The sequence below is a fragment of the Fukomys damarensis genome, unplaced genomic scaffold (genome assembly GCF_012274545.1).
Source record: "Fukomys damarensis isolate Sample0158 unplaced genomic scaffold, DMR_v1.0_HiC HiC_scaffold_39, whole genome shotgun sequence".
In the NCBI taxonomy this organism is placed as follows: Eukaryota; Metazoa; Chordata; class Mammalia; order Rodentia; family Bathyergidae; genus Fukomys; species Fukomys damarensis.
Genome location: NW_022900951.1, coordinates 127,093,396 through 127,103,970, shown reverse-complemented (window position 1 = coordinate 127,103,970; position 10,575 = coordinate 127,093,396). Strand labels below are relative to the sequence as shown.

Below are 10,575 nucleotides of genomic sequence, written 5' to 3'. Positions count from 1 at the left end.
GGAGGAGGAGGAGGAGGAGGAGGAGGGGGACTGGGAAGAGGAGGAGGACTGGGAGGAGGGAAGGGTAGAGGGTTGAAGGAGGAGGGAGGAGAGGAAGGCTGGGGGTGCACCGGTGCATAGCACAAGGGACACGGGCTGCAGGCCCTTCTGTCCCCAGGTCACTAGTGGGTGCCTGACCTTCCTAGCCTGGCATTGCCCTGAAAGGGCACTAGCTGTGTTGGGGTGGGGGACTGGGAAGAGGAGGAGGACTGGGAGGAGGGAAGGGTAGAGGGTTGAAGGAGGAGGGAGGAGAGGAAGGCTGGGGGTGCACCGGTGCATAGCACAAGGGACACGGGCTGCAGGCCCTTCTGTCCCCAGGTCACTAGTGGGTGCCTGACCTTCCTAGCCTGGCATTGCCCTGAAAGGGCACTAGCTGTGTTGGGGTGGGTGCAGGTATGGCACTTGCAAATTGGAGAAATCACCTGGAGCCAGTGACAGAGATACCAGGCTGCCCTGCCTCTCAAAATCCAAAAGAAATAGGGGTGAGACAGTGGGGTGGGGGGATGCTGACAGTAGCGCGAGATACCTGGACTGCAGAGTTTTGGGAGTGCAGAGGGAAGCCGGAGCCCTAAGGGGGATGGCATAGATGCCACTCTGCAGGACACCAGGTGACCACACACATGGACAACCAGAGGCAGACACAGGATATGCATGTGTCCTCACTGCTGTGGGCAGACAACTAGTGGGAGCCCCGGGCCCCCAGAGGTCATCTACCTGTGCCATCTCCCATACTTCCCAGCTGCCCACAAAAGCAGAGGTCTGTGAGCAGCTCCCCGACTGGGGTGGGACCAAGTGTGCAGGAAAGAAAGGGACAAGTCCATGGGGAGCGTGGTCCTCACTGCAGGAAGCAGTGCTTGTGGGTGGCAGAAGCCCGGATGCAGAGGGCCTCAGGGTGTCCCATGTGCCAGGCTGAGACTGGGGACACAGCAGGGAGTAGCAGGCAGACAGTGACTGCATGTGCTTGGGGTAAGGGCCGTGGAGATCAGTGATCAGGGGGTGACGACAGACCATGTTGGGGGCTCCGGGAAGGCTTCTGTGAGTTGTCAAGCTGGGGAACTGTCACAACGCCACAGCCTGCCCCTCCCGCAGGAAGCAGCTAAACTGTGCTCAGCCCTCTCAGTGTGGCAGTCCCCCACGTGCTCACCCTGCCTCCACCCTCCCACGCATCCAGCATGCACACATGTGCTCACCCGCACAGGCCGGCACCCTCATGCACTCATAGATGCCCAGGGATCTACACGGGCTGCAGGTGCTCACACTCATGCCCACACTTGTACACTAAGGGTTTTTCACACCCTCATCCAGCTGTTCACGCACGGACACAGCTGTGTACCCCCACACACTCATACACACTATCAACTCACACATTTACACACAGGTTCATCCACACACCCTCACTCATGCACCTGCTGCTCTTTAGCTGTGACACGGAAGCAAGGCCCCTAGGCACTGGCTTTCTGGAGGGACAGCGAACTGGTAGACCTACAGGTAAGGCAGATGGCACTGCTAGGCAGTAGGCTGGGCACAGCAGGTGCTGGCTGTAGTTGGCCGATGGCTACCCTGAAGCCCGGGGCATGCCCAGTGGACTGGGCAGACTGGGTCCTCAGGGCCTACTGCTGCTGTGGGGACCCCTTGCCCTCCCTGTGGCTACGCAGAGTCCCCTCTATGGAACACCTGTTCTGAGCTGCACGCTGTCCCCTGCCACCTTCCTGCTGTTCTTCCTACCCTGCGTTTCCTGTGGGGCCACCAGACTGACCTGGAGTGGGTCAGGTTATGGAGCTGGCTCTTTATCACTGCCTAGGGGGCCTGGGAGTGGCTGTAAGAACAGAAAGAAGAGACACCCTCGGGGCTGTCACTGCCTTCTCTCAGGGACCAGGGAACAAACCGATCGTCCCTAGGGCATGCTCACTTCACTGGTGGCTGCTGGCCATGACACTAGCCCTTGAGGTCTGGCCTGCTCCCTAAGGGAGTACGCAGATGCAGGCCCTCTTCCACAAGGGCAAGAAGCGATTGGGGGAGAATATCTGAGCAGGGTCACCTGCTGGCACCCCTCTGCTTCTTCCCCTGGCTGGGCACTGCCCAAGGCCAGCCCAGCCAAGAGCTGGCCTTGCCGCACAACTTTGTGACGAGTCCCCCCAAAGCCAAGATCGGATAGCTAGGGAACAAGGTATCATGGAAGTCCCCCGCCCTTAGGAAATTCTGGTCCCCGAATCATTAATGTCCAGGAGTGGGAGTGGCCCCCCTTTTGTGGTTAATGTTGGATGGTCCCTGGCCAGGGACTGGGAGTGAGGTAGCCCGTGTCCCTGCTAGCCTTCACTCACTGGCTCCTCTTTTGTTCCTCAGTCTGTGAAGAGATGGGCAGGGAGAGCTTTGCTAGAAATTTCTGTTTTCTGTCCTGGAAATACTTAGGGAGTCAGACCCAGAGGAGTCTCTGCTACCTCATGTTCTCCCCTGCCCTGCTCTCCTCTCCTGTGGTCCCACACCTACTCCCTAGGTGCCCTGGACCTGCCTCCTCTGGTGCTCTTCAGCCCTCACCCCCCTGCCCTGGCCTCCAGGCCATGCTCCCCCTTCCCCACTGTCGGTGGGAAGGTATGTGACAGTGGGAGCTGGAACACTCAGAGCCACCAGAAGCTGGAAGAAGAAGGAACGATTCTCTCCCATATCTTCAGCGGGAGGGTGGCCCAGCCCACACCGGGTTTCTGGCCCCCAGAATTGAGAGGGAAGAGATGCATGCAGCTTTAAGCCACACAGCCAGTGGTCATTTGTCACAGTGGTTCTAGAACACACACAGACAGCCCTAACAGGGACACCAAGGAACACCACCTCACAAGCCCTGTGCACTGCTTCCCTTCGTCCTCCCAGCATGGTCAGCCTCAAGAGAACTCCATTCAAGAGAACTCAAGAGACTCTGGAAAGCCCCGACTGGCTGTTCATGTGTGAATGGACCCATGCATGCACGGTGGCTCCAGCCTTGCGGGCCAGCTCAGTCCCTAGGGCACTACCTGCACTCTGGCTGTCCCTTGTGCAGCGGGCACCAGGGTGCTTTGGTATCCATTCATCTTGGGGTTCTCCAGGACCCCAGGGGTCTGGGCCTTGTCCAGAAGCCAAGGGAGACAAAGGGTCCCCCTGCTGATGGTGCCCTCAATGCATGTCCGGAGTGGAGGCGGTGTGGCCTGTCCCTGTGGTCCTTGCCCTCCTGAGATGACACTCCAGAGCCCACAAGAGCAATGGTGGATGAAAACTGCCCCCCATTTCCCAGAGCAGCTCTGTGTCCTTGGCTTCCAGCCCTCTATCTGCCCCTCCAGCCCCACACCGGGGGCCACCAGCCCCACCCTGGCCTAGGCCTGGCCAGCCGCCCTCCAACAAGCCCTGGCTTGTCTAAAACCAAGCAGTGGATTTGGCTTAGGCTCCAGCTGGGCCCCGCCATATCCAGAAGGCACCTGACCTGCACAAGTGTTTGAAAATGTCCCGTCTTCCTCCCCCAGGCCCCTCAAGGGCTGCCCCTTGGCAGCTACTCTGTGTACAGAACAGCTGTCCCTAAGCAAGCCTCTCTGTGACACTCAATGCAGTGTGTGTGCGATCCTGACTGTGTGTGCGTGTCTGTTTCTGTGTCTGTACACACACTCATGTGTGCATGTGCATGTGTGTGTGTGTGTGTGTGTACAGCCTGACTACATGCATGTGGATGTCTTTGTGCTTGTGTCTCTGCACACAATTGCGCGTGCATGTGCGTGTGTGGCTGTATGCACTTGCATGTTTCTGTATATGTGTGTTCACAGGTACATGCTCACGCACATGCGTATCATGCCTGTGTGTGTGTTTCTTGTGGGGTTCTGGTGGCCTCCCCAGCTGCGACCCCAGGTGGCGCTCCTTGTAGCCTTCTTCCCATCTGTGCCCTGCCAGGTTCCCCCCGCACCCCCAGCCTGCCCACCTTACCCCATGAGCTCCGCACTCTGCCCCCTCGGGCTTCCCGAGACCACAGCTGGCACGGAGTGTCAGCCTCCGTTCCAAGCCACCTGCACTTGAGTACAAGTGTGTGGGGCTGCTGGCACCCAGGGGTGTGTTTTCTGGAAATTAGCTTTGTTGCCTGACAGTTTGTGACACACTTGATAGAGACAGGCTAAGGCAGTGGTCTGGGCAGTGTGGGTGCCACATCCCCGCGTGACACTTGTCTCCCCATGGTGTCCTGAGCTTCAGTGAGAGGGTGGTAGAGGAAAGATGGGCAGGTGGACTCGGGGGAGGGGGAGAAGCACCCCAGAGAAACTGGCCTTTGGGGCCTGGCTCTGGCTGCCCTCCCTCCCTGCCAGCCAGGGGACTTGACTGTGGCCCTGACTCCTGGCCCTCAGCCAGTGCCTTTGCCCTGTGCCTGCCCAGCTCAGCAGAGGTCGCTGGGCCATGGAGCACAAGCCCCAGAATAGTGCTATGATGCTGCCGAGTGACATTCTATCGCTGGGCCATCACGCTGAGCAGTGTCCACAGTCCCGAAAAGGAGAAACCCAGGGACACTGGGCGTCCCTCATGCCAAGCCAGGGATAAGGGCATGGCTGTGTGTGAGGAGCCACACCAGTGCCTGTCGGCTCCACGCACCTGGACTATCACACAGGCGGGCCCTCTGGCTGCCCGTGGCCACCAAGGAAGCCCCAGCTCCCATCCCCTGAGCAGAGATGTCTCCTGTGGGACACAGAGGGAAAGCTTCAGGACTCAGCCTGCTGGGTCAGCCTCTAAAAGATGTTGATCTGGAGATCGTCCCTTTCTGCGGAAGCTACGTCCTCTCTCAGGGCACTCAGTGGGACCTTTGGGGGCACAGGACCAGAAGCCAGCAGCTCACTGCTCAGCTTTCAGGGGTCCCGTCCCTTCTGCGCCTTCCAGAGTGGGACCACAGGGACCATATGCAGTCCACATCCAGAGGGTAGAGGACACTGTGGCTCCAACTTTCTCCTAGAGCCAGCCTAAGGACAGCTTGGAAGGGAGGGGATGTGGCCAGGGCCTGGGCCTTCCGCCTGGTCATGTGGGGCCTCCTTCTCCAGCCTGGGACCTGAGGGTGACAAGGGCCCTCTTCTGAGGGCAGGGACAAAGAAAAGGAGGCGCAAGAGCTCAGAAAGGCATAGCCTGGGAGGCGGCCAGAGGCAGACCTTGTGCCTCTGCTCTCGGCTTGGTACCCAGTGCCATCCCAGGAGCAGTGGCACACGGAGCCATATTGCACAGTGTTTCTTTAATTGAAGGACAACGGACCTCAGAAGCAGCCCTCCTTGAGTTGGGTGTGACTGACACCCCCACCACAGCAGGGACCAGAAGGCAAGGGGGGACTAGCCATTAAGGGGGTACTTTGTTGGTATGCCGATTCTCCTGGGGGACAGAGGGATCGCTTCTCATGGGGGCATGTGGCTGCCTCCCTGGGCAATCTGTGCAGGTCTGGCCTCCACCTTCCCAGGCAAGACCGGGATCGAGTGGCCAGGGGCAGCTGGTCCCCACTTATTTGGGCTGGGGCCTGCAACAGAGAACAGAGCCATTCCAGGGCTAAGGGTCAGGGCGTGTGTTGTGTGTCAAGATCCAGATCTTGTGACAAGTCAGATCCAGGAGTGAGCAAGTCATGGAGCCCTGGAGGGAGAAGGATGTCAGGAAGCATGACACAGATCGAGGGGGAAAGAGGGGATGAAGACAGAGGGCTGGTTCTGGGCCAGCAGAGCAAGGTGGCTGTGACAGACAAGCTGAGAACTTGGTGAAGTGGAGGCCCCGAAGCCTGGGACAGGGGAGGAGGGGGGAGGGGGTGCTGAAGGAAGTCAGGGAGGATGTCAGGGCGCAGTGCTTGCCTGGCATTGGCTCAAACATGGCCCTGGATGTCCATCTGAGCGTCAGGGCTGGGAGGAGAGGCTACCCACAGGAGGAGGGGGAGGGGGAGGGGGAGGAAGAGCACCTGCCTGGGTAGGGAGCCCCTGTCCCTACCAATACCCCTTGCTCCAGCAGATGGGTCCCCTAGGGCTGGGTTTCAGGGTGAACAAGAGGAAAGCTTCTTAGGGGTGCCTCTGGGTGGCCACGGTGGGTGGGCAGGGCAGCTCTGAGGCTGAGGGGACAGGTGATGGGGGCCAGGCCCTGTATCCACCTGCACACTTGGGAGCCAGGGAAGGCAGCGAGTGGCTCAGGGTGGGGACCAGGTTCGGGCTCCACTCCTCAGCCTCTCCTCCAGGGCGGCAGGCTGTGTTCCCTGGAGATCCCTACCAAGGCCACTGTGGTGGCTGCCGCCTCCTCTACTTCTTGTAGTTGCCAAACTGGATGGCCAAGCGGTCAGTGACGCAGCGGAAGGTGGCTGGCTGCACCTCCCAGTAGGGCACAGGGTTGTTGAACAGACTGATGCCGTTGTAGTAGGCCCGCTTGACACCGAAGCCCATGGGGCAGAAGTCGTTGACGCCCACTTTGGTGATGTTGTTGGAGTGCAGATAGACCACCTAGGGACAGACGGACAGGCCCGGCATGCACCATGAGGGCCCCATCACCTCAGAGCGTCCTTTCCACCTCTTCCGGTGTGGCTGGGTGCTGTGGGCACTGATGCAGGAGGGGGTCCTACAGGTCAGCAGGCGAAAACTGAGGCTTGGACATTGGGCAGGCATTGGCCAGGACCGGGCCTCTGCTGTGTGACCAGGGACTGGGATGAGGAGATCAGGTGGGATTCGTGGAGAGGGGTGGGACTGGGGGCGTCATGTGCTGTGTGGACTCGCTCCTGGCATGATGTCTACTCAGGAAAGATGGCACCTTGGGCTGACAGAAGGCCCCTGGAGAAAGCCTTCAGGATGCTCGCCCCACCCTTGCAGCCCCCTAATCCCAAAAGCCACTGTCTTGCAGGGGATCAGCAGAGTCCAGGTGAGGCCTGCTTGCTGCAGAGAGACAGCCAGTCGCTAGAGGGCGCGCTTGGCCAGGCATGGGCCACTGCATTGTCCCAGGACTGTGCGCCAGGTGTTTGGGCATGGCCGGGCCCGGCTGCATGACTTCAGGGCTGCGTGGCGAGTGGGATGACAGTATCGCTACCTGTTGTGATTGGGAAATGGCATGCTGCAGGAGAGGGAGTGGGAACCGAGGAGTGAGCTCCCTGCCCATCCCACCTGGAGGAGCTTGAGGTCCGGGAGCCCTGCAGGCACCCGGGACAGCTTGTTGTTGTCCAAGTGCAGCTCCCGCAGAGTGGGCAGGAAACTCAGGCTCCCATTCTCAATCATGCGGATCTGGTTGTGTCCTAGGCCCAGCCTGTGGACGGAGCAATGAGAGTCCTCAGAGGCTGGTGGGAGAAGGATGGAGGCACGCGGCCTCCCGTGCTGCCCTTGCAGATTCTTACCTGTACAGCTTGGAGTAGCGCAGCAGGTCCTCTAGCTCAATAGCCTGGATTTTATTGTGGTCCAGATGGAGCTCGTTCAGGGTCTCGGGGAGATCTGCCGGGGGGTGAGGGGTGGCTGTGGGTGAACACAGGGCCCAGGAGGGCCCGTTGAGTGAGTGGAGGGCCTGGCCGAGTCCCGCCTACCTTTGGGGATGCCGGTGAGCTTGGCCTCAGAGATGCGCAGGTAGTTGAGCTTCAGGCCGTCGAAGGCTCCAGGTTCAAAGCCACTGTTCTCCAGGGGGTTCCCGCCCATCTCTAGGAGACAGGCCTTGTCAGCCTTGCTGGTTGTCAGCCCTTGCACCCGCCTCCTCCTGGTCCTCTCCCTTTCCTCTCTGCCGGCCCAGTCACCCCGCACGCGCCCTTCAGCAGGAGTGATCGCCCACGTTGAGGGTTTGCCGAGAAGGACACCCAACTGTCTTTAGACTGTTTTCAACACTCGATCAAGACTTTAAAGCCACCCTAGGCTGAGTGTGGTGGCGCATGCCTGTAATCCCAGTTCTCTGGGAGGCTGAGACAGGGGGATTACAAGTTTGAGTCTAGTCCCTGCAATTTGGCAAGACTCTGTCTCAAAGAAAAAAAAATAATAAAAGGTCCAGGCATGTAGTAGCTCTGTGCAACGATCCTGGATTCAATCCCCAGGACTACGAAAATAAATAAATAAAACAAAGCTACCTCCAATCTCCTTTCACAGTGCCCTGGTTCGAGCGTGAGGGATGCTGGGTGAGGCTGCCCCATGTCCCTGACCCCTCTAGGCCCGCGCTTTTGGACAGGGCAGGGACATCACCGATGCAGTTCATATTGCGGAGCCCGCTGAACACGCCCTTGGGCACTTTGCGGATGCGGTTGTCATGGATGCGCAGCTCCACTAGGGAGCTGGGCAGGTTGGGTGGGATCTCCACCAGGTGGTTCTTGGAGATGTACAGCTTCTGCAGCTTCCGCAGCGGGCTGAAGGCCTTCTCGTGGATCTTGGAGATCTTGTTGTTCACCAGGACAAGGGCCTGCGGATGGTGGGTGGCTGAGGAAAGCCCCAGCTCCTGAATCTTTTCCTCCACCTCCCTCGATCCCTTCCCAGGATGCCAGAGCTGAGTGCTGCTCGGCCTCAAGGTCAGTCTGAGCCCTGCTGCTCCCAGTCTCAGTTTTCCTCTGGCACACTGGCTACAATGACTCTGTTCTTCCCGTGTTGCTGGAACAAACCAGTATGGAAAGAGTTCTGCTGAGAAGGCACCCAAGGTGAGTGAGCTCTTTGGGTTTTGTTAGTGTTTTTTGAGACAGGGTCTCTCTAGTTCAGGCCAGCCTTGAACTCACTATGGAGCCCAGGCTGGGCTTGAACTCACAGCGATCCTCCTGCCTCAGCCTCCCAAATACTGGGATCACAGGCGTGCGCCACCACATCTGGCTTTCTGACTTGAATGATCTTGTCCTGTGCCCACACACAAAGTCCATGACCTTGGGAACTCCAGCCACCTGCCATGCCCTGCTCTCAACTGTCCAGACTTGGAGGTGTCTGGATCCCTGTCACTTCCCACACAGAACCACCCACTCCTCTCTGCTCCTCAAAGTGAGAGACAGTGAGGATCTTACATAGAGGTGCTGGAGGCCTTTGAAGTCATCCTTGCGGAGCTCAGAGATGTCGTTGCTCTGCAGGTCCAGCAGCATGGTGTCTGGGGAAATCTCCTTGGGCACATTTTTCAGACCTGAGGGCCCGAGCCATCGCCAATGTGAGTGCCAGCTCCCCAGCCCGCTGGCCCCGCCCAGGGCACCAACACAGGGACTCTGCCTCAATCCCCTCTGTCCTCTCCCATTACTTGCCCATGCTGCCCTCCCTCGCCCACCCCACAGGGCGGACGTGTGTCCCAGCTGTCCAGGGACTAACCCAGGTCCGAGCACTGGACAACTCGCAGGTGGCAGTGGCAGCCAAAAGGACATATGGCACTGAAGGTGGGTGTCACGGAGTCCATGTCTGGGGCACCAGAGGTGCTGTCAGCGCCCGAAGCCTCCTCATCATTCATGAACAGCCCGTCATCCAGGGCAAAGTCCCAGAAGCCCTTCTGCTCGAAGGGCAGGGCCTGGCCCAGGGCCAGCAGGGTGGCCAGGAGCCACAGGGGCTGCATGGTGCTCGAGCCTGGGGGCCAGGGTGAGAAGGGGCCATCATCAGCCCTTTGCAGCCCACCTTCCCGCACCGTGTCCCCATCCTTCTCCAGGGGCAGCTGGAGCCGGGTGGGAGGCAGTTTCCACCCCTCCTCTCCCAGGCAGGACTTGGTTTTGTCAGGTCATGGAGCCCGCTTTGGCGAACATCAGTGCAGCCTGGAAGAGGACCCACGGGCCACCCAGACCAATCCCTTCCCAGAGCTCGGGGCGCAGGGCAATTCGGATGCAGTCAGCTAAGCTGGGCAGCCGTGAGTCATTTCCTTCCCTGTCAGAGCCTCTCCTCCGTGCCCACGTTTCTCACAGAGGCCAAGGCACAGGAAGAGTGGGCTGGGCAAAGAGGGACGTCCCCTAGGGCCACAGCAGCTGTCAGTGGAGGTCCCTTCCCTCTGCTCCCGTGACCTCAGCCCTCTGAGCTGCCCCTGCCCTTCCTGTGTGCCCACGCATGGCATCCTACAGAAGCCCTAAGTGGGGCTGGCTGCTGCTGGGCGGGAGGGCAGGGTCAGGCTTGTCTGAGACCCCCCAGGCTGAGGCAGCCGGGTATGGATGGAGAAAAGCTGCCCTGCCCGAGCCTGCCCCGGATGCCCACATCTGCCTTTCTCTTCCTCCCCCATCAGATGCTGCCCCCACCCAGAAAGGGCCTGCAGTGTGCCAGCTTTTTCCTCCATCTGTTGGATGTGGGTAGACATGTCCGCCCTGCTGGCTTCCCAGCCCGGGTGCACCCTTGAGCCACCCCAGCCCAGTTCCCTCTTGCATGGGGAGCTGGAAGGGTGTTGGGCCCTGGGGCCGCAGGACTTCCCCACATGGGGTGTGCCTAGCCTCCCTCTCTCCTTGGAGCCTAGAGATGCACTGATCACACCCCAGGGTCCTGCCAGGCTGGCCCAGTGGGAGCTGGGGACCCTCCCAGAGTGGGCGGGCAGACCCCTGCTCACCTACCTAAGTGCTGTCCCCCTTCTTCCCCTTGGTTTGCAGCCTCTGGACCCTGAATTAGACACCCATGTGGGAGGGGGGAGGAGGAGGAGGAGGAGGAG

General features: G+C 59.8%; 1 protein-coding gene across 1 annotated transcript; it reads right to left on the bottom strand.

Annotated features, from left to right (window-relative positions):
• Nucleotides 1–5,236: 5,236 nt before the first annotated feature.
• Bgn (biglycan) lies at nucleotides 5,237–9,536 on the bottom strand. Its single transcript, XM_010628016.3, has 8 exons — nucleotides 9,273–9,536; nucleotides 8,981–9,093; nucleotides 8,184–8,397; nucleotides 7,544–7,654; nucleotides 7,361–7,454; nucleotides 7,134–7,272; nucleotides 6,256–6,482; nucleotides 5,237–5,637 (listed from the first exon to the last, which is right to left on the bottom strand). Exons 1-7 carry the CDS (start codon nucleotides 9,508–9,510, stop codon nucleotides 6,285–6,287), a joined length of 1,107 nt encoding a protein of 368 aa, XP_010626318.1. The 5' UTR covers nucleotides 9,511–9,536; the 3' UTR covers nucleotides 5,237–5,637; nucleotides 6,256–6,284.
• Between the last annotated feature and the right edge of the window lie 1,039 nt (nucleotides 9,537–10,575).

What these genes read in the sequence shown, in the direction of transcription:
- Bgn (XM_010628016.3), bottom strand. Translation starts at nt 9,510, where the DNA reads ATGCAGCCCCTGTGGCTCCTGGCCACCCTGCTGGCCCTGGGCCAGGCC. An exon ending in CGCTACTCCAAGCTGTACAG is followed by an intron (nt 7,273 to 7,360) that starts GTAAGAATCTGC and finishes CTCCGTCCACAG; the next exon opens with GCTGGGCCTAGGACACAACC. An exon ending in CGGACCTCAAGCTCCTCCAG is followed by an intron (nt 6,483 to 7,133) that starts GTGGGATGGGCA and finishes GTCTGTCCCTAG; the next exon opens with GTGGTCTATCTGCACTCCAA.